The sequence below is a fragment of the Bombina bombina genome, chromosome 2, assembly GCF_027579735.1.
Source record: "Bombina bombina isolate aBomBom1 chromosome 2, aBomBom1.pri, whole genome shotgun sequence".
In the NCBI taxonomy this organism is placed as follows: Eukaryota; Metazoa; Chordata; class Amphibia; order Anura; family Bombinatoridae; genus Bombina; species Bombina bombina.
In genome coordinates this window covers 1,186,201,520-1,186,225,761 of record NC_069500.1, presented here as the reverse complement: position 1 = coordinate 1,186,225,761, position 24,242 = coordinate 1,186,201,520, and the positions used below count along the sequence as shown (strand labels likewise).

At 40.9% G+C, this 24,242-nt stretch overlaps 1 protein-coding gene across 1 annotated transcript in view; it reads right to left on the bottom strand.

Annotated features, from left to right (window-relative positions):
• The window catches only part of SNX25 (sorting nexin 25), a 776,760-nt gene that overhangs the window by 269,810 nt on the left and 482,708 nt on the right, over window positions 1-24,242 (bottom strand). Inside the window, exon 7 of the mRNA XM_053703884.1 lies at window positions 4,153-4,343. Within this exon, the coding sequence (XP_053559859.1) occupies window positions 4,153-4,343 (191 nt within the window). The remainder of the gene's footprint in view (window positions 1-4,152; window positions 4,344-24,242) is intronic.

The following is a 24,242-nucleotide window of genomic DNA, read 5'->3' as shown; positions in this document are numbered from 1 at the left end:
AATTACACATATTATCCCATTGGATAATTACAAAATTAAAAACAACACCCCCTTCACAGTGAGCAAATTAACCCTTCAATTACCAACTAAACACAGCAATACTAAGTACCTTTAGCCTAGGGCTACTGGAACAGATCAGACCATAGGTAGCATACACAGTGCAAACTGACCAGAATAGGCTTTAAACAAAAGATCATCATATTATATTATTAATTAACATACAGGATGCAAACTGTAGTGACATAGTGCAATACCCAAATAGAATAAAAACACATACAGAATAGTATAATCCTGTACTACAAAGTAAGATGCATAATGTTACAATAATAAGCAGAGAACTGACCATTATACTTCAATGTCTCTATGTAACATAACACAGGAGCTAATGGGGTATCACGGGGGTATCAAATAGATGCCACTATAATAGAGATACCTACTACCTGATGTACACTAAATGTGGTGGTGTGGTTATAAAAGGGTATAGAGGTATAAGTTATACCCTATACTGAAGGGTTATTATTTCCAAAAATTCATTATATCGTATTTGGAATTGAGGCCATTAGGAATCCTGGTTCCCAATGTGAAGATCCAAAAGATTTCTCTCAATTCCAAAATGCGGTTGATAGAACCACCCCTTTTAGGCTTCATAATTTTTTCAATGACACACCACTAAAAGGTGGCAAGGTTACCACCATGAAGGACCCTAAAATGCTGTACAACAGGGGGTGGTAGACTTTTACCACCTTAAAGGAAGAAAGATGTTCTCTAATTCTTGTATTGACGTCCCTTGAAGTGAGACCAACGTATTGAACTTTGCATAGTGTGCATTCTAAAAGGTAAATGACATTTTTAAACGTGCAATTCAGGCAGGATTTGATGCTATACGATCTCCCTGTAACACAACTAGAAAACATATTGGTAATTTTCACATAGTCACACGGTTTGCATTTGGCATGACCACATCTGTACATGCCCTGATGCTTTAACCATGAGCTTGCATTCCTTTCCTTGACAGGCAGCATAGTGGGAGATAAAATGGATCCCAAAGTTGGACCCTTTTTATAGGAGCATCTCAGTCCCTTTTCTACAGTCTCTACCAATTTGTCATCAGCCTTCAGAATCTGGAAATGTTTACGAATAATAGAGCATAGTTGGGTATATTGACTACTGTGAGTAGTGACAAAGGTGACACCTTTAAATCGATCTCTATTGTTAGCTTTGGAAAGATTGGTTTCTAGGAGACTCTCCCTTGATCTGGTATCAACTGATTTTTTTGCTTTCAAAACTGCTTTGTGAGGATATCTCCTTTGTTTAAGTCTTAATTCCAGATCAGTGGCGAGTTCCCTGAAATCATTATTATCTGAGCAGTTATGTTTCAATCTAATGAACTCTCCTTTTGCTATGGCCTGGGGAACATGTCTGGGATGGCTGCTAGTACCATACAGTACTGAATTACCCGAAATGGGCTTCCTATAGGCCTTAGTTTTAACTCTACCATTAGTTTGCCCTATTAAGGTTAAGTCAAGATAATTGATGGATTCCATATTGAATTCATAAGTAAATTGTAGACCCATCTCATTTGTGTTAAGATACTGACAAAAATCTCTAGCTTCAGAATGTGAACCTTTCTAGACGAACAGCAAATCGTCTATATACCTTTTGTACATGGATATGTGGCACCGAAAGGGATTACTATCTCCAAAGATGTGGAAAAACTCCAAATAACCTAGTAATAAATTCGCATAAGATGGGGCAAACTTTGCCCCCATCGCTGTTCCACACCTTTGGAGATAGTAAACCCCTTCAAACATGAAATAATTGTGCGTGAGGAGAAAGCCCACAGCTTTCACAAGATATATTTTAAATTCCTCAGTGTATTCTGTAAAATGTTCAAGAAAAAAAACATACAGCTTCAAGACCCTTGTCGTGTGGTATGCAAGAGAAAAGAGAGACTGCATCTACAGTTAACCACTTAGATTCTGTTATCCAACTGACTTCTTGAGTCATCTGTAAAACGTGTTTAGTATCACGTAGATATGATGGCAATGAGATAACTAAGGGCTATAAGATGCAGTCAATCCATTCAGAGAAATTACAAAGTAGGGAGTCAACCCCACTCACTATAGGGCGTCTTTTTACGTCGATCAACGACTTGTGTACTTTAGGGAAATGGTGGAACAGGGGTATTTTGGGATTATCAGGTAGCAAATATAAAGAAGTTACTACATCTAAAAACCTCTGTTCCACTCCCTCATCCAGAATCTCCCTAAGTTCTGTTGCAAAAATAGGTGTGGGGTCTCCTTTCAAAATTGAATATTCCTTATTATTTCTTAGCTGTCTCAGGGCCTCTGTGACATAGCAGTCGCGATCCATGACTACAGTCATGCCTCCTTTATCTGCCTTACGTATAGTAATGGAATGGTTCTCCTTGAACTCTTTAATAGCTTTTCTCTCATTATAGCTCAAATTTTGTTTATATGGCATGTGTTTGTCTTTAAGAGAAACCAAATCCCTCTCAACTCTACTATAAAATGTTTCAATGATATTACCACGGGCTTGAATTGGGTAGAATGTAGATTTGTTTTTAAACAAGGGACCTCTGCCACAGTGCCCCAAATCCTCACCACTGCTTATTATTGTAACATTATGCATCTTACTTTGTAGTACAGGATTTTACTATTCTGTATGTGTTTTTATTCTATTTGGGTATTGCACTATGTAACTACAGTTTGCATCCTGTATGTTAATTAATAATATAATATGATGATCTTTTGTTTAAAGCCTATTCTGGGCAGTTTACACTGTGTATCCTACCTATGGTCTGATCTGTTCCAGTAGCCCTAGGCTAAAGGTACTTAGTATTGCTGTGTTTAGTTGGTAATTGAAGGGTTAATTTGCTCACTGTGAAGGGGGTGTTGTTTTTAATTTTGTAATTATCCAATGAAATAATATGTGTAATTATTTATACTGGTGTGACACTTGGTACTGCAGGCTATGACTACGGCTTTCTGCCGAAACGTGTAAGCCAATCAGTGCCACACCATCCTTTTCGTGTGCATGTTGCTGCCATTTTCCTATTTTTAACTTTGTGAAGATTAAAGTCGTTATTTTAAGGAGATACTGCGGATGTCTTTTACCTTCTGCATTACCAGCCAATCCGCGGCTATCGGCTTTTGGGAGGTGTGAGCCGGAATCAGGCAACCATTGGAGGAATTGACCCTGTGACGAGCAAGGGGCTTAACACAGTGATGTCAGAGGTACGCAGCTGATCCATGAGAACACCAAGCCACGCCGGTGAAGACCTGGGAGCACTTGGAGAGGTATATGCATATACCTGTGCACCGAAAGAGGTGATATCTAAGTCCGGTAAGATTGGCCACAAGGCTAGTGGATTGTGTTTGTAGCTGCTGACTTTCCTGGGTACCTGGAACATTTACGTACTGTGGTAATATGATGCAGTGAGCCCCTGCTTACGTACTTGGAGTATTTGACTTGATTCCGTACCTTATCTTGTACTATTGAGATTGGCCTTTTGAACTGATTTATGATCCTTAGTTCTTTATGTGGATTTGTTTACACTGTAGTGCACAGATAGTTGGGGGGAGAACTCTAATGTTATCCATTTTAGAAGCTACACCATCGTTTGGGTGAAGACCGAGAGCTGCCTGTTCTATTTTTGGACTTTGTTGGATACCATTTGAACTTATCTTTTGCCAGATTGGTCACGTGCTACGTCTGTATATACACATATTTTTAACAAATTTTAATTTCTTTACATTATGTATATTGTGTGACGAGTTGCACACTGATTTTAGCAATTTTTATCATTGTCTATTAGCACCTCCTATAGGAGACCTGTGGTACTTCTTATCACAGATATCCCTGTATTTATATAGTTGGGGGGAGACATTGTTACATTATTGTACCCAGGAAGAAAAATGTCTTGAGCTAGGCCTTCAGTAATCAATAGAGTTTTCCAGTTAACTAGAGATTTCCATCGAAATATTTTGAAATTGGGTGATTATAATTGTCTCTGGTTTCTAAGTGGATTACTAGTTTTTCAGGTATCAGATAAGTTATAAATTGTTTAAGAGTTCAAAGAGGAAGAGAGGGAGAGTGAATAACCAAAAGGTACGTACTCATGTGCCTCACCTTTTGGCTTTGATGGCAATCCACATCTTCTGAACATCCATCATCTTGTTGATCATATGCAGGGCCACCAAGAAGTTTAATTCTTTTCTCACACTGCTTTTTGGCAACGGTTAGCTGATTAATATACCGTTTCATATTACGGGCTCTTAGAAGGTCGGCTTTCATGGCAGCTGTTTCTTTGCCTTTAGAATCTGAATAAAAGAGACCAAACAAACATATTTAAAAGACTGTATACAAGATAAGCACATTTTTTATTCATTAAACTCTGCCAAAAGCCACAAATCTAATAATAACCTAGAAAACCATAAAGTTTATTACAGTTATACCTTTAAATAGGGCAACTATGGAATTTTAGATTCTGAAACCAAGAACAGGTAAGAAAGGAGAAGTCTGAGCTGCAGTATAGCAACAAAACATTAAAAAGGACACTAAAGCAAATTTGTATTTGTTTCACAATTCATACATTCCAAATTACGTCTATTGTGTAAATTGTATATTTTTTCTCTTGCTATCCCTTGTTAAAGGAGCAGTGCACTACTATTAGTTAGCTGAATACATTGGGTGAGCCAATGACAAGAAGCATATATGTGTAGTCACCAATCCTCAGCTAGCTCCCAGTAGTGCATTGCAGCTCCTCAGCATACATCAGTATGCTTTCAAAAATAAATTTAAAAATAATCTATCTGAATCATGAAAGTTTCATTTTTACTTTACTCTCTCTTTAATGTCCTCATAGCAATTTTTTTTTAATTTTGACATTTCCTTTATAGAAAATACAAATATTAACAAAATATTATAATTATCGGGGGGCGGAGTCTATAGCTGTTGCGGCAGGATGTGTGTGTGAAGAGCTCCTGGACCTTTTCAACCTTTTAAGAGTTATATTTGGCAAATTTAAACTAAAGAACCTTGTGTTACTCAAAAGGTGTCTCGGAATATTCAGCATATTACGGATCTACCTATGTTCCTCAGCTAACTTCACTGCAACTGGCCACGAGGTTGAGAGGCCTTTACTGTCAGACTGCCAGTGTTGTTGAGGTTACCACATTCATAACCCCCCCCCCAGGACTCTGGGTTATCAAACCAGTTCAACTATAACTGGACAGTTCATTGTTCAATTTTAAAATATTGCTATTTTCCTTAATATTATTGAATCTCAAAATGTCTACTACTAAGGAGCTTATGGCCGCACTTGATAAATGGGAAGCCGAGATACAAGATATCATTCAGCGCCATTTTGCTGAACTGGGGAAACAGCTTTGCCAAGTTCTGATTATTGCTGAGTCAACACCCCCAGACAATGTGGACAGGGCTGAGGAAGCAACTGTAGAGATGTCTGTGTCAGAATGACACGCACCTCAGCTTTTCCCGACCCCACCTAACACAGCATGGGAATCCGGACCGCTTTGCAACTGCAAAGTCTCCCAGAGAGCACCCGTCATTGCAATGAGACTTATAGATCATACAGTTTACCCCCTGCAATCCCCGGTCTCTAATACACCAACATCTCCGGATAGCCAGACTAAGGTAGAGAGGAGCGGCTCATTAACTACGTTTTCTGATCTACCTACAGAAGGGAGTCTGCCTTGGAGTAGATTGGCTGGGTTAGTGATACCGAAAACGAAGTACAGAGCTCCTGTATACACGGAGCAGTCACACTCTACAAATATAATGACGACAGTAGTAATTTACTGTTTGGTCGCTGTACCTGGAGAACTCTCATATCAGCTGCCGATTTCATTGATACCTAACTGGGATCTCGGAGGTCTGTCCCTGCTGAACTTGGAGTGGGCTAAACATTTTATTTCTGCAAAGTTGGGAGATAAACATGTAACCCTTAAAATGGACAGTCTGCTCACTAATTTAAGATTGCGCTTATATATAAGTTGAGGTCATTGTGAGATAGCCACTTGTGGGGGAGTTAAAGCCATGGGCGACCAAGGCGGCAAGATATATTTAGCCTCTGTACTGCTATTACTAGATGGGTCTCTAGCACTGTGTTATTGTTCTTTAAGATTGACGCTAGGGATTTGCAGGGACAATGCACTAATAGACTTCTTGTCACGTTTGAGACTAGCCACGATAACTTTTTACAAATCCCTTTATACAATATCTTGTTACTAGACTGAATAGAAAGCTTTACTGTGTGTTCTACAATTCTACCGCTGCCATTAGTCTCTCTCTACTAAACGACTCCATAACAGTCACAACCACTGCCTGCTAGGTCTCAAAGTAATTCAGATATCGTAACCAATTGATCTGGTGGTATACTTCCCACTCCAATGATGGCCTAATTTTGCTTCACTTAATATTGGAACTCTGTAATACAACATACAGTTACATATCCTTGAGAGTACCATCCCCATTGTAGCATATAACTTTGCTTGACTATTCAATATATACTCTGAGTTATATAACACCATACTCCATAAAATGCCCTGGGAGTGGGTAATATTCTCCTTTATCCATTAGGGGTTATTTAAATAGTGATTGTTTAGCATAAGAGAGCTGGGAATAAGATTAGATAAAGGAAAACATCCTTACATAATGTAAACATCCCTCATGCCATCAGATGTATACACAAAATGTCAGAAGGTTTATTTGTATTGTATCCACTTACTAATAGTTAGATGTGATGCTAAATAAACCTTCACCTCTGGTTTCTACCACATATAATTTTCATGCTGTAGGAAGGCGATTCCTACCTTTTAAGTGCGCACATTTATTGCAGGGTATGCTTTAGCTAGTGAGAGGTTTATAGGTGACCAGTGTCTGCTTTCTTGTTATGAGACCTTAGTTCCTTATGTATTCTCAATTATCAGTAATATTCCTAGCCGCATAGTTAAGTTATTCCCCACCTGTGATCATATAGAGATAGTACAATGATGGTCTCTCTCTTAATGCTATAGCTAGCCAACTATACTCTTTCCTACCTAATAGCCAGCTCATAGACTGCATTGAATGTTTTAGTTCCCGTCTAGCATTTTAGATAATACCCTGAATCTCTCCCCTTGGAGCCTATACAACAATCACCGCTATTACATATTAAGTAGTACAGCATTACCTAGTTATTTGCTCTTCATATAGCACATTATATCATTGCAATTTTCTGTGTATCTGTTAATATGTCATCAGCCAATTCATTTGTCTATTTTATTATTCTTGGATATCTCCTTAACTCACACAACCTTCCACTTATGTTGATATTCTAAACTTAGCCGGATAAGCCGAATATATACTCATATTGTTTAAGCAAATATGTTTCACATAATAATAGTTTCCATCTGGGGTCCAAAAGTGGCCCACTTTGTTATTTTATCTTTTCACCTAAAATTCCCCATTCTGACTTAAATTCGCCTCTAGGAGGTCCAAGAGAGGCCTCTATTTATCATTAAGGGAAATCCTTTATCTGACTCTACATCATATTTTAAGGGGATATATCTTAATTAAAACCTGAGGTTACCTTTTCTTTGTATAACCGGGCGATTATTTGTAGTTTTATTCTGACATTTAACATGTATATTTTGCTGTGATTTTCCTTTGTTTTTGGAACTGTGATATGTGCCTCAATAAAAATTTGTTTAAAAAAAATAAATAAAAATAAATTATAATGATCAAATTTACTTAAAGTGATGTAAATCCTAGCGTTTCTGAAAAGCTAGGATTTACCAATGGAACGAAAAAAGGGGACTTTCATTCATGAAGTATAAAAACATAATTTATGCTTACCTGATAAATTTATTTCTCTTGTAGTGTGTTCAGTCCACGGGTCATCCATTACTTATGGGATATATTCTCCTTCCCAACAGGAAGTTGCAAGAGGATCACCCAAGCAGAGCTGCTATATAGCTCCTCCCCTCACATGTCATATCCAGTCATTCGACCGAAACAAGACGAGAAAGGAGAAACTATAGGGTGCAGTGGTGACTGGAGTTATAATTTAAAATTTAGAACCTGCCTCAAAAAGACAGGGCGGGCCGTGGACTGAACACACTACAAGAGAAATAAATTTATCAGGTAAGCATAAATTATGTTTTCTCTTGTTAAAGTGTGTTCAGTCCACGGGGTCATCCATTACTTATGGGATACCAATACCAAAGCTAAAGTACACGGATGAAGGGAGGGACAAGGCAGGAACATTAAACAGAAGGAACCACTGCCTGTAGAACCTTTCTCCCAAAAACAGCCTCCGAAGAAGCAAAAGTGTCAAATTTGTAAAATTTGGAAAAAGTATGAAGTGAAGACCAAGTTGCAGCCTTGCAAATCTGTTCAACAGAGGCCTCATTTTTAAAGGCCCAAGTGGAAGCCACAGCTCTAGTGGAATGAGCTGTAATTCTTTCAGGAGGCTGCTGTCCAGCAGTCTCATAGGCTAAACGTATTATGCTACGAAGCCAAAAAGAGAGAGAGGTAGCCGAAGCCTTTTGACCTCTCCTCTGTCCAGAGTAAACGACAAACAGGGAAGAAGTTTGTCGAAAATCTTTAGTTGCCTGTAAGTAGAACTTCAGGGCACGGACCACGTCTAGATTATGCAAAAGACGTTCCTTCTTTGAAGAAGGATTAGGACACAATGATGGAACAACAATCTCTTGATTAATATTCCTGTTAGAAACAACCTTAGGCAAAAATCCAGGTTTAGTACGCAGGACTACCTTGTCTGAATGAAAGATCAGATAAGGAGAATCACAATGTAAGGCAGATAACTCCGAGACTCTTCGAGCCGAGGAAATAGCCATCAAAAACAGAACTTTCCAGATAAAAGCTTAATATCAATGGAATGAAGGGGTTCAAACGGAACACCCTGAAGAACTTTAAGAACCAAGTTTAAGCTCCACGGAGGAGCAACAGCCTTAAACACAGGCTTAATCCTAGCCAAAGCCTGACAAAAAGCCTGGACGTCTGGATTCCCTGCCAGACGCTTGTGTAAAAGGACAGAGCAGAAATCTGTCCCTTTAGTGAACTAGCGGATAAGCCCTTTTCTAAACCCTCTTGTAGAAAAGCCAATATCCTAGGAATCCTAACCTTACTCCATGAGTAACTCTTGGATTCACACCAATATAAATATTTACGCCATATCTTATGGTAAATTTTTCTGGTAACAGGTTTCCGAGCCTGTATCAATGTATCAATAACCGAATCCGAAAACCCACGCTTTGATAGAATCAAGCGTTCAATCTCCAAGCAGTCAGCCTCAGAGAAATTAAGGTTTGGATGTTTGAAAGGACCCTGAATTAGAAGGTCCTGCCTCAGAGGGTAGAGACCATGGTGGACAGAACGACATGTCCACTAAGTCTGCATACCAGGTCCTGCGTGGCCACGCAGGCGCTATCAGAATCACTGATGCTCTCTCCTGTTTGATCCTGGCAATCAGTCGAGGTAGCAACGGAAAAGGTGGAAACACATAAGCTATGTTGAAAACCCAAGGGGCTGCAAGTGCATCTACCAGCACCGCTCCCGGGTCCCTGGACCTGGATCCGTAACGAGGAAGCTTGGCGTTCTGGCGAGATGCCATAAGATCCAGATCCGGTTTGCCCCAACGACAAATCAGTTGAGCAAATACCTCCGGGTGTAGTTCCCACTCCCCCGGATGAAAAGTCTGGCGACTTAGAAAATCCGCTTCCCAGTTCTCCACACCTGGGATGTAGATCGCTGACAGGTGGCAAGAGTGTGACTCTGCCCAGCGAATTATCTTCGAGACTTCCAACATCGCTAGGGAACTCCTGGTTCCCCCTTGATGATTGATGTAAGCCACAGTTGTGATGTTGTCCGACTGAAACCTGATGAACCTCAGTGTTGCTAACTGAGGCCAAGCTAGAAGAGCATTGAATATTGCTCTTAATTCTAGAATGTTGATTGGTAGGAGTTTCTCCTCCTGTGTCCACGATCCCTGAGCCTTCAGGGAGTTCCAGACTGCTCCCCAGCCTAGAAGGCTGGCATCTGTTGTTACAATCGTCCAATCTGGTCTGCGAAAGGTCATTCCTTCGGACAGATGAACCCGTGACAACCACCAGAGAAGAGAATCTCTGGTCTCCTGGTCCAGATTTAGCAAAGGGGACAGATCTGAGTAATCCCCATTCCACTGACTTAGCATGCATAGCTGCAGCGGTCTGAGATGCAGGCGCAAATGGCACTATGTCCATTGCCGCGACCATCAAGCCGATTACTTCCATACACTGAAATACTGATGGGCTTGGAATGGAGTGAAGGGCACGGCAAGCATTGAGAATCTTTGATAACCTGGACTCCGTCAGGTAAATCTTCATCTCTACAGAATCTATAAGAGTCCCTAGAAAAGGAACCCTTGTGAGCGGAAACAGAGAACTCTTTTCCACGTTCACTTTCCACCCATGCGACCTCAGAAATGCTAGAACTATCTCTGTATGAGACTTTGCATTTTGAAAACTTGACGCTTCAATCAGAATGTCGTCTAGGTACGGAGCCACCGCTATGCCTCGTGGTCTTAGTAACGCCAGAAGTGAGCCCAGAACCTTTGTAAAAATTCTCGGGGCCGTAGCTAACCCGAAGGGAAGAGCTACAAACTGGTAATTAGCCTGTCTAGAAAGGCAAAATCTTAGGTACCGATAATGATCCTTTGTGAATCGGTATGTGAAGGTAGGCATCCTTTAAGTCCACTGTGGTCATATATTGACCCTCTTGGATCATGGGCAGGATGGTCCGAATGGTTTCCATCTTGAACGATGGAACCCTTAGGAATTTGTTTAGATTTTAAGTCTAAGATTGGTCTGAAGGTTCCCTCTTTTTTGGGAACCACAAATAGATTTGAGTAAAACCCTTGTCCTCGTTCCGTTCGCGGAACTGGGTGGATCACTCCCATCACTAAGAGGTCTTGTACACATTGTAGAAATGCCTCTTTCTTTACTAGGTTTGTTGATAACCTTGACAGATGAAACCTCCCTTGTGGAGGAGAAGTTTGAAATCCAGAAGGTATCCCTGAGATATAATCTCCAACGTCCAGGGATCCTGTACATCTCTTTCCCAGGCCTCCGGAGAGGGGGCCCTGTCTTCATGCTGTCTTAGGGGCGGAAGTAGGCTTTCTGGCCTGCTTGCCCTTGTTCCATGACTGGTTGCCTTTCCAACCCTGTCTGTAACGAGCAGTAGTTCCTTCCTGTTTTGGAGCGGAGGAAGTGGATGCTGCTCCTGCCTTGAAGTTACGAAAGGCATGAAAATTAGACTGTTTGGCCTTTGATTTGGCCCTGTTCTGAGGAAGGGAGTGGCCCTTACCTCCCGTAATGTCAGCAATAATTTCCTTCAAGCCGGGCCCGAATAAGGTCTGCCCTTTGAAAGGAATGTTAAGTAGTTTAGACTTAGAAGTTACATCTGCTGACCAGGATTTAAGCCATAGCGCCCTGCGCGCCTGTATTGCGAATCCGGAATTTTTAGCCGTAAGTTTGGTTAAATGCACTACGGCATCCGAAACAAACGCATTAGCCAGTTTAAGCGTTCTAACTTTGCTCAAAGTCTCATCCAATGGTGCTGTGCGAATCGCCTCTTCCAGAGACTCAAACCAGAATGCCGCTGCAGCCGTGACAGGCGCAATGCATGCAAGAGGCTGCAATATAAAACCTTGTTGAACAAACATTTTCTTAAGGTAACCCTCTAATTTTTTATCCATTGGATCTGAGAAAGCACAGCTATCCTCCACCGGGATAGTGGTACGCTTGGCTAAAGTAGAAACTGCTCCCTCCACCTTAGGGACCGTCTGCCATAAGTCTTGTGTGGTGGCATCTATAGGGAACATTTTTCTAAATATCGGAGGAGGGGAAAAGGGCACACCGGGTCTATCCCACTCCTTACTAATAATTTCTGTAAGCCTTTTTGGTATAGGAAAAACGTCAGTACACACCTGGTACCCCGCATAGTATCTATCCAACCTACATAATTTCTCTGGGATTGCCACAGTGTCGCAATCATTCAGAGCCGCTAACACCTCCCCTAGTAACACGCGGAGGTTCTCAAGCTTAAATTTAAAATTTGAAATTTCTGAATCCAGTCTCCCGGTCAGAAACCGTCACCGACAGAATGAAGCTCACCGTCCTCATGTTCTGCAAATGTGACGCAGATATCAGACTTGGCTCTCGTGTCATCAGCGCGCTCTGTCCTTAACCCAGAGCTATCGCGCTTGCCTCTTAATTCGGGTACATTGTATAATACTTCTTTCATAACATTAGCCATATCATGTAAAGTGATTTGTAAGGGCCTTGATGTACTTGGCGCCTCAATCCTACGCACCTCCCGAGCGGGAGACGCAGGTACTGACACGTGAGGAGAGTTAGACGGCATAACTTCCCCCTCGTTGTCTGGTGATAATTTCTTTTTCGGTACAGATTGACTTTTATTCAAAGTAATATCAATACAATTGGTACACATATTTCTATTGGGCTCCACATCGGCTTTTGAACATAATGAACAAGCAGATTCCTCTGTATCAGACATGTTTAAACAGACTAGCAATGAAGCTAGCAAGCTTGGAAATCACTTTCAATAAGTTTACAAGCAATATAAAAAACGCTGCAGCGCTTTTTAAAAAACACAGTTGAATTACAAAGAAAACTAATTCAGTTATAGTCAACAATTCTTAACGAGAAATGTATTAATTAGCAGAGGATTGCACCCATTAGCAAAATGATGATTAACCCCTCAATACACAAAAACGGATATCAAATTAAGATTTAACGCTTTTATCACAGTCAAACACACTGTCACAGATCTGCTGTGACTGATTACCTCCCTCAAAAACGAATTTTGAAGACCCCTAAGCTCTCTAGAGACGTCCTGGATCAAGGAGGAAGAAAAACAGGGAGGACTGTGCTAGAATTTTATCTGCGCAACAAGGCGCTAAAACAAGGTCCCTCCCACCTCATATTACAACAGTGGGAGACCTGATATAACGGTTTCTATGCAGAAAATACGTTAGCCATGTGGAAAAAAAATCATGCCCAAAAAGATTTATCACCAAAGTACCTCACAAAACGAATAACATGCCAGTAAACGTTTTAAAAACAACATTTTGAATGTCATGCAAAGTTATCACTAAGCCTGCTACCAGTCGCATCCACTGCAGATAAGGCTTAAACATTATTTCAGTATTAACAGTATTTTCTCAGTCAAATTCTAGTCCCTAGAAAATAACTCAACTGCGCATACATTTATCAGCCTGATACCAGTCGCTACTACTGCATTTAAGGCTGTACTTACATCATATGGGTAACAGCAGTATTTTCTTAGTCAATTCCATTCCCAGAAAATAATGTACTGCACATACCTCATTTGCGGGGGACCCCGCATGCTATTCCCCTCTTTCTGAAGTTACCCTACTCCTCAGAATGTCGAGAACAGCCAGCGGATCTTAGTTACGTCTGCTAAGATCATAGAAAAACGCAGGCAGATTCTTCTCTAAATACTGCCTGAGATACAAAAAAAACGGTACACTCCGGTGTCATTTTAAAATAACAAACTTTTGATTGAAGAATAATTAAGTAAAAACTCCAACTCCTCTCGCGACCTCCTTCTCTGTTGAGGGTTGCAAGAGAATGACTGGATATGACATGTGAGGGGAGGAGCTATATAGCAGCTCTGCTTGGGTGATCCTCTTGCAACTTCCTGTTGGGAAGGAGAATATATCCCATAAGTAATGGATGACCCGTGGACTGAACACACTTAACAAGAGAAATACTTCAATGCTGAAAGCTCCTTTATTTGTTCCAAGCGATCGCCATCACTGAGTTGCAAAGGCAGCCCACCGGCAGTACACTATCTTCGCTATTTGGCAGAGAGGTGACGTTTCCACCTTTTAGTCAATAGCTGTGCAGGAAATCCGGCTTGGCGCCGCATATTGCATATTAAGGTGTGGATATAGGACCACCAGATCAAGATCCTGTGATGGCCAGCCCAATCTCCAGATCTGAAACCTATTGAAAAAATCTGGAATGTGATCATGAGGAAGATGGATGGTCAGAGGCCACCAAACAGAAACGAGCTTCTTGAATTTTGCATCAGGAGTGTCAAAGTCACCCAACAGCAATGTGAAAAAATAGTGGAGAGCATGCAAAGACTCATGAAAGCTGTGATTGAAAATCAGGGTTATTCTACCAAACTTGATTTCTGAACCCTTACTTAGTTAAAACATTAGCACTGTGTTGTTTAAAAATGAATATAAACTTATTTTCTTTCCATTATTCGAGGTCTAAAAACACTTAAAATCGTACATTCACGAAAATAGAAACGAGCAGTGTTTAAAAGGTACACGAATGTGAAAAGTTCTTTAACCTGTACGAGAGCTTAACTTAAAAGGTTTAATATTTAAAAGTGAAAAAGAAAAAACAGATTCATGTGTGAATAAACTGGAGCTTTTTGTATATATTTTAGATTTGTATAGGTTGAACTCGATGGACTTCGGTCTTTTTTCAACCTCATCTACTATGTTACTATGTATGTTACTTTTTTTATGCTTGTAGAGGTTTGTCACTGTCCAACAATAGAGCTATGGGAGTTGTCTTTATTAGCCACCAAGCAAAGGGATACTTTATACACGCTTGCCAATTTGCAAAGCTTTAGTCTAACCTTTTTGAACCACAAAACATAAAGGGCTAGATTACAAGTGGAGCGTTTAATTATCGTGCTCCCACAAACGGGCAAATTAATCAGTTATTACAAGTGGCTGGCTATTGCAACCGCAAGATCACGGTAGCAATTAGCAATCCGAAAATTAACCAGAGATCCGATCTCTGGTTAGTTTTCTAAAAGCTTCCCAAATGCTCCCAAAATAGAGGGCATTATAGTTTTGGAGCTTTAAAGTTGGTGGGAGTGAGGTGTTAGAAAAACGCCCCAAAACACCTTACATTGCGGTCTATGGGAACTGTATTCATATAGAGCGCAATGCAAATATATATGTATATGATTATATACATATATATTTATTTATATGTTAATATGTGTATATAAACATATTAACACAAATATATATGTAAATAATCATATACATATATATTTAAAAGTGCTGCGCTACTTATCTCCTTATCTGTGTGAGGTTCTGATGACGTCCAATAGGAGTCTATGGAGGCAAGCTCTTGTGATGCAAGCAATATTTAGCGCTCCACTTGTAATCTAGCCCAAATTGTTTAATTGCTTTTATGTCTGATTATTTTATTATGTAATTTTAATGCATCTTGCTTTTGTGTAAAAATTGTTGTCCAAAGCTCAACAGAGACATCACAAAGCAAATTCTGTAACCTGCAACATTTTGAAAACATAGGTCATAGATTTGACTAAGCAGCTCCATTTTAGCTTTATTTTTGTTAAATAAATCATGACACAGTGTAATATGTCATGTGTTGTTTTCACCTGAGGTCGTATTTACCTAATTTTAAGACTTGCTAAGGACCAGATGATTGCTATTATGTCCTGATATGTAAAACCATAGAATTCAAAGAGGGTGTACTTTCTTTTTCAGATGACTGTATGTCAGATGACTGTACCTTTTAGCCAACCACAAAAATACATTTAGATTAATCTAAAACATATTGTGCAAGTAGAAAGACATCCTCCACTGAGGTCAGTGACATAAGCGACTGGGGCTTATAACATACAATTGTAAACAATTTATTTAGTGTCTACAAATATTTACTTTTGCCTTGATTTATGAAGTGTTATTCACTTCATAAATCAAGTGCAAAGGAGGGCTACCAAAATGGTACATGGTCTAAAAAATAAAACTTACCAGGATAGGCTGAATGACCTAAATATGTATAGCTTAGAGGAGAGAAGGGAAAGAGGTGATATGATAGCAACTTTCAAGTACATTAAAGGGTTTAGTAAAACTGAGGCTGTGGGTATTTTACATAAAATGGAAAATTCAAGAACAAGGGGTCATGAGCTCAAGCTAAAGGGTAGTAGATTCAGGAGTAATTTGAGGAAGCACTTCTTTACAGAAAGAGTGATTGATTTATGGAATAAACTTCCTCAAGAGGTAGTAGCAACAAACACTGTGGGGGACTTTAAAAATGCATGGGACAAGCATAAGGCTATCCTACGAACTAAATAAGTTTATACTGTTAGGTAAGGTGGGGCAGACTTGCTGGGCCTATGGCTCTTATCTGCCGTCAATATCTATGTTTCTATGTTATAAATGCTTTCAGTCATCTATGCAACAACTATGATGAAGTTGAGACTTAGGGCCCAATTGCGGGCTAAGACGCAAAAAACCATGCTAACACTCGCAGGGGCTGCACTTTGGAAATACTATCATTATCGATTAGTTGGTGGCCGATTACTTGGTCTGCGCTGCACATGGCAATAGCACTTCCTATACTTCAAAGAGCAGCAACTTCCATAAATTGGAGTGTGCCAAGAGTGATAAAATAAAAAAATGCAGAACTACAGTCCACAGCATACATCATGTCTTGGCTAGCTGGTCTAGAGACCATGGGCTCCCCAAACCATGGCTAATGTAGCCAAGAAAGTGTAGTGGACAGGACGGGAACACAAGGATGATGGGGAGAACACACCATTACCGAATGGGAGCAAATACGGCGCTGCACAGCACACCAATGAGGTAACCTATGGAATGAGGAAGCAAGACTTAGGGAAATGGTGTTTGAAAGGGACAGTAAACTTTGGTTTTTAGGTTACATAATTCTGCACTATGTGCAGAATTAAGTAACATAAGCATGGCCTTTTGTTTTTAATTTGGTAGCTAAAATTATACTTACTAGTGAGCTCTGTGGCGCCATTCAACTGCATGTAGCGCACTCCCGCACTAGGTAAAGAAGCCGACAGATGTGATTAGACAGTGAGTCTGTGACATGCTATTTGGAAAAAAAACTGGCGTGCAGAAGAGGACAGCTTTGGACAGCAAGTTTTAGATCCCAAATTATTTATTTACATTAACAAAGTCAAACAAAAGGACACTCATATGTTACATAATTCTGCACATAGAATGCAGTATTATGTAAAATGAAAACCGTTTACTGTCCCTTTAATGCATTTGTCAGTGGCTTCTTGGACACATAGCTTTTAAATGAAGAGTGATAAACTCATAACATTGTGCAAGTTGAGAATACCCCTGTAACAAAGTCATGGCAATGCTAGTAGTGGGATATGAATGCAAAATACCTGCGGGATAGAGTGAACTGTGCAGAATGAACTGCAAGATAACAAGTTAAAGCCATTTATTGCATTGTCCAATCTGTTAAATAAAAAGCCTGAGAATATTTTTTTCTTAGTTGCTGTGTAGGCGAACAGATTACTGAAATAGATTCAAAGAAAAACATAATTTATGTAAGAACTTACCTGATAAATTCATTTCTTTCATATTAGCAAGAGTCCATGAGCTAGTGACGTATGGGATATACATTCCTACCAGGAGGGGCAAAGTTTCCCAAACCTCAAAATGCCTATAAATACACCCCTCACCACACCCACAATTCAGTTTAACGAATAGCCAAGAAGTGGGGTGATAAAAAAGTGCAAAAGCATATAAAATAAGGAATTGGAATAATTGTGCTTTATACAAAAATCATAACCACCACAAAAAAAGGGCGGGCCTCATGGACTCTTGCTAATATGAAAGAAATGAATTTATCAGGTAAGTTCTTACATAAATTATGTTTTCTTTCATGTAATTAGCAAGAGTCCATGAGCTAGTGACGTATGAGATAATGATTACCCAAGATGTGGATCTTTCCACACAAGAGTCACTAGAGAGGGAGGGATAAAATAAAGACAGCCAATTCCTGCTGAAAATAATCCACACCCAAAATAAAGTTTAATGAAAAACATACGCAGAAGATTCAAACTGAAACCGCTGCCTGAAGTACTTTTCTACCAAAAACTGCTTCAGAAGAAGAAAATACATCAAAATGGTAGAATTTAGTAAAAGTATGCAAAGAGGACCAAGTTGCTGCTTTGCAAATCTGATCAATCGAAGCTTCATTCCTAAACGCCCAGGAAGTAGAAACTGACCTAGTAGAATGAGCTGTAATCCTCTGAGGCGGAGTTTTACCCGACTCAACATAGGCAAGATGAATTAAAGATTTCAACCCAAGATGCCAAAGAAATGGCAGAAGCTTTCTGGCCTTTTCTAGAAACCGGAAAAGATAACAAATAGACTAGAAGTCTTACGGAAAGACTTAGTAGCTTCAACATAATATTTCAAAGCTCTAACAACATCCAAAGAATGCAACGATTTCTCCTTAGAATTCTTAGGATTAGGACATAATGAAGGAACCACAATTTCTCTACTAATGTTGTTGGAATTCACAACTTTAGGTAAAAAATCAAAAGAAGTTCGCAACACCGCCTTATCCTGATGAAAAATCAGAAAAGGAGACTCACAAGAAAACATAATTTATGCTTACCTGATAAATTCCTTTCTCCTGTAGTGTGGTCAGTCCACGGGTCATCATCACTTCTGGGATATTAACTCCTCCCCAACAGGAAGTGCAAGAGGATCACCCAAGCAGAGCTGCTATATAGCTCCTCCCCCCTACGTCACACCCAGTCATTCGACCAAGAACCAAACGAGAAAGGAGAAACTATAGGGTGCAGTGGTGACTGGAGTATAATTTAAAATTTTAGACCTGCCATAAAAACAGGGCGGGCCGTGGACTGACCACACTACAGGAGAAAGGAATTATCAGGTAAGCATAAATTATGTTTTCTCCTGTTAAGTGTGGTCAGTCCACGGGTCATCATTACTTCTGGGATACCAATACCAAAGCTAAAGTACACGGATGACGGGAGGGACAGGCAGGATCTTTATACGGAAGGAACCACTGCCTGAAGAACCTTTCTCCCAAAAACAGCCTCCGAAGAAGCAAAAGTGTCAAATTTGTAAAATTTGGAAAAAGTATGAAGAGAAGACCAAGTTGCAGCCTTGCAAATCTGTTCAACAGATGCCTCATTCTTAAAGGCCCAAGTGGAAGCCACAGCTCTAGTGGAATGAGCTGTAATTCTTTCAGGAGGCGGCTGCTGTCCAGCAGTCTCATAGGCTAAACGTATTATGCTACGAAGCCAAAAGGAGAGAGAGGTAGCAGAAGCTTTTTGACCTCTCCTCTGTCCAGAATAAACGACAAACAGGGAAGAAGTTTGGCGAAAATCTTTAGTTGCCTGTAAATAAAATTTCAGGGCACGGACCACATCTAGATTGTGCAGAAGTCGTTCCTTCTTTGAAGAAGGATTCGGACACAATGATGGCACAACAATCTCTTGATTGATATTCTTATTAGTGACAACCTTAGGTAAGAACCCAGGTTTAGTACGTAGAACTACCTTATCTGAATGAAAAATCAGATACGGAGAATCACAATGTAAGGCCGATAACTCAGAGACTCTACGAGCCGAGGAAATAGCCATAAAAACAGAACTTTCCAAGATAACAGCTTGATATCAATGGAATGAAGGGGTTCAAACGGAACACCCTGTAAAACGTTAAGAACTAAATTTAAGCTCCATGGTGGAGCAACAGTTTTAAACACAGGTTTAATCCTGGCCAAAGCCTGGCAAAAAGCCTGAACGTCTGGAACTTCTGACAGACGCCTGTGTAAAAGAATGGACAGAGCTGAGATCTGTCCCTTTAAGGAACTAGCAGATAAACCCTTTTCTAAACCTTCTTGTAGAAAAGACAATATCCTAGGAATCCTAACTTTACTCCATGAGTAACTCTTGGATTCGCACCAATGTAAGTATTTACACCATATTTTATGGTAAATCTTTCTGGTAACAGGCTTCCTAGCCTGTATTAAGGTATCAATAACTGACTCAGAAAAACCACGCTTTGATAAAATCAAGCGTTCAATTTCCAAGCAGTCAGCTTCAGAGAAATTAGATTTTGATGTTTGAAAGGACCCTGAATTAGAAGGTCCTGTCTCAGAGGCAGAGACCAAGGTGGACAGGATGACATGTCCACTAGATCTGCATACCAGGTCCTGCGTGGCCACGCAGGCGCTATCAGAATCACCAATGCTCTCTCCTGTTTGATCCTGGCAATCAATCGAGGAAGCATCGGGAAGGGTGGAAACACATAGGCCATCCCGAATGTCCAAGGTGCTGTCAAAGCATCTACCAGGACTGCTCCCGGGTCCCTGGACCTGGACCCGTAACAAGGAAGCTTGGCGTTCTGGCGAGACGCCATGAGATCTATCTCCGGTTTGCCCCAAAGTCGAAGTAGTTGGGCAAAGATCTCCGGATGAAGTTCCCACTCCCCCGGATGAAAAGTCTGACGACTTAGGAAATCCGCCTCCCAGTTCTCCACTCCAGGAATGTGGATCGCTGACAGGTGGCAAGAGTGAGACTCTGCCCAGCGAATTATCTTTGATACTTCCATCATCGCTAGGGTGCTTCTTGTCCCTCCCTGATGGTTGATGTAAGCTACAGTCGTGATGTTGTCCGACTGAAACCTGATGAACCCCCGAGTTGTTAACTGAGGCCAAGCCAGGAGGGCATTGAGAACTGCTCTCAATTCCAGAATGTTTATTGGAAGGAGACTTTCCTCCTGAGTCCATGATCCCTGAGCCTTCAGGGAATTCCAGACAGCGCCCCAACCTAGTAGGCTGGCGTCTGTTGTTACAATTGTCCAATCTGGTCTGCTGAATGGCATCCCCCTGGACAGGTGTGGCCGAGAAAGCCACCATAGAAGAGAATTTCTGGTCTCTTGATCAAGATTCAGAGTAGGGGACAAATCTGAGTAATCCCCATTCCACTGACTTAGCATGCACAATTGCAGCGGTCTGAGATGTAGGCGTGCAAAGGGTACTATGTCCATTGCCGCTACCATTAATCCGATTACCTCCATGCATTGAGCCACTGACGGGTGTTGAATGGAATGAAGGACACGGCAAGCATTTTGAAGCTTCGTTAACCTGTCTTCTGTCAGGTAAATCTTCATTTCTACAGAGTCTATAAGAGTCCCCAAGAAGGGAACCCTTGTGAGTGGTAAGAGAGAACTCTTCTCTACGTTCACCTTCCACCCATGCGACCTTAGAAATGCCAGTACTAACTCTGTATGAGACTTGGCAGTTTGAAAGCTTGACGCTTGTATCAGAATGTCGTCTAGGTACGGAGCCACCGAAATTCCTCGCGGCCTTAGCACCGCCAGAAGAGAGCCCAGAACCTTTGTAAAGATTCTTGGAGCCGTAGCTAACCCGAATGGAAGAGCTACAAACTGGTAATGCCTGTCTAGGAAGGCAAACCTTAGATACCGGTAATGATCTTTGTGAATCGGTATATGAAGGTAGGCATCCTTTAAATCCACTGTGGTCATGTACTGACCCTTTTGGATCATGGGTAAGATTGTCCGAATAGTTTCCATTTTGAACGATGGAACTCTTAGGAATTTGTTTAGGATCTTTAAATCCAAAATTGGTCTGAAGGTTCCTTCTTTCTTGGGAACCACAAACAGATTTGAGTAAAAACCTTGTCCGTGTTCCGACCGCGGAACCGGATGGATCACTCCCATTAGTAAAAGATCTTGTACACAGCGTAGAAACGCCTCTTTCTTTATCTGGTTTGTTGACAACCTTGAAAGATGAAATCTCCCTTTTGGGGGAGAGGCTTTGAAGTCCAGAAGATATCCCTGAGATATGATCTCTAACGCCCAGGGATCCTGGACATCTCTTTCCCAAGCCTGGGCGAAGAGAGAGAGTCTGCCCCCCACTAGATCCGTTCCCGGATCGGGGGCCCTCACTTCATGCTGTCTTAGGGGCAGCAGCCGGCTTTCTGGCCTGTTTGCCCTTGTTCCAGGACTGGTTAGGTTTCCAGCCTTGTCTGTATCGAGCAACAGCTCCTTCCTGTTTTGGTGCAGAGGAAGTTGATGCTGCTCCTGCCTTGAAGTTACGAAAGGCACGAAAATTAGACTGTCTAGCCCTAGGTTTGGCTCTGTCTTGAGGCAGGGCATGGCCTTTACCTCCTGTAATGTCAGCGATAATTTCCTTCAAACCGGGCCCGAATAAGGTCTGCCCTTTGAAAGGTATGTTAAGTAGTTTAGATTTAGAAGTAACATCAGCTGACCAGGATTTTAGCCACAGCGCTCTGCGTGCCTGAATGGCGAATCCGGAATTCTTAGCCGTAAGTTTAGTTAAGTGTACTACGGAATCAGAAATAAATGAATTAGCTATCTTAAGGGTTTTAAGCTTGTGTGTAATCTCATCTAATGGAGCTGAATCAAGGGTCTCTTCCAGAGACTCAAACCAAAATGCTGCTGCAGCCGTGACAGGCGCAATGCATGCAAGGGGTTGCAATATAAAACCTTGTTGAACAAACATTTTCTTAAGGTAACCCTCTAATTTTTTATCCATTGGATCTGAAAAGGCGCAGCTATCCTCCACCAGGATAGTGGTACGCTTAGCTAAAGTAGAAACTGCTCCCTCCACCTTAGGGACCGTTTGCCATAAGTCCCGTGTGGTGGCGTCTATTGGAAACATCCTTCTGAATATAGGAGGGGGTGAGAAAGGCACACCGGGTCTGTCCCACTCCTTAGTAACAATTTCAGTAAGTCTCTTAGGTATCGGAAAAACGTCAGTACTCGACGGTACCGCAAAATATTTATCCAACCTACACATTTTCTCTGGTATTGCAACTGTGTTACAATCATTCAGAGCCGCTAAGACCTCCCCTAGTAATACACGGAGGTTTTCCAGCTTAAACTTAAAATTTGAAATGTCTGAATCCAGTTTATTTGGATCAGATCCGTCACCTGCAGAATGAAGCTCTCCGTCCTCGTGTTCTGCAAATTGTGACGCAGTATCTGACATGGCCCTAATATTATCAGCGCACTCTGTTCTCACCCCAGAGTGATCTCGCTTACCTCTAAGTTCTGGTAATTTAGACAAAACTTCAGTCATAACATTAGCCATGTCCTGTAGTGTGATTTGTAATGGCCGCCCTGAAGTACTCGGCGTTACAATATCACGCACCTCCCGAGCGGGAGATGCAGGTACTGACACGTGAGGCAAGTTAGTCGGCATAACTTCCCCCTCGTTGTTTGGTGAATGATGTTCAATTTGTACAGAATGACTCTTATTCAAAGTAGCATCAATGCAATTAGTACATAAATTTCTATTGGGCTCCACCTTGGCTTTTGCACATATAGCACAGAGATATTCCTCTGAGTCAGACATGTTTAACAAACTAGCAATTAAACTAGCAAGCTTGGAAATACTTTTCACTCAAATTACAACTAATGTGAAAAACGCACTGTGCCTTTAAGAAGCACAGAAAAAAATTATCACAGTTTAATAATAAGGAATTGGAAAAATTATAACAATTAGATTTCTCTCAGTAAAGGCATAAATTTAGCAAAGGATTGCCCCCATTAGCAATGAATAACTAACCCTTAATGGCAGAAAAAAATGTACCAAATATAAACGTTTTTTATCACAGTCAAAGCACAATCTCACAGGTCTGCTGTGAGTGATTACCTCCCTCAAAATAGTTTTTGAAGACCCTTGAGCTCTGTAGAGACGATCCGGATCATGCAGGAAGGGAAACAGACCTTTGACTGAATTTTTGATGCGTAGCAAAAGCGCCAAAATAGGCCCCTCCCCCTCACTCACAGCAGTGAGGGGAGTTCAGTAAACTGTCTCAGATTAAAATAAACGATAGCCAAGTGGAAAAAACAGTGCCCAAAACAATTTTTTCACCCAGTACCTCAGATATTTAAACAATTTAGCATGCCAGCAAAAAACGTTTAAAATCAAATATCATGTAGTGTCATTAAACAGCCTGTTGCTAGCCGTTCCCACTGCAAGTAAGGCTAAAGATTATATGCATATAGTATTACCCAGAGAAGTGCCATTCCCCAGAATACAGAAGTGTACACATATATACATAAACAGCCTGATACCAGTTGCTAACTGCATTTAAGGCTGAACTTACATTATATTGGTATTGGCAGTATTTTCTCAGACAGTCCATTCTCTCAGAAAATAATATACTGCAACATACCTCTTTGCAGGTGAACCTGCCCGCTGTCCCCTGATCTGAAGTTTACCTCACTCCTCAGAATGGCCGAGAACAGCAAAATGAATTTTAGCTACGCCGGCTAAAATCATCCAAAAACTCAGGTAGATTCTTCTTCA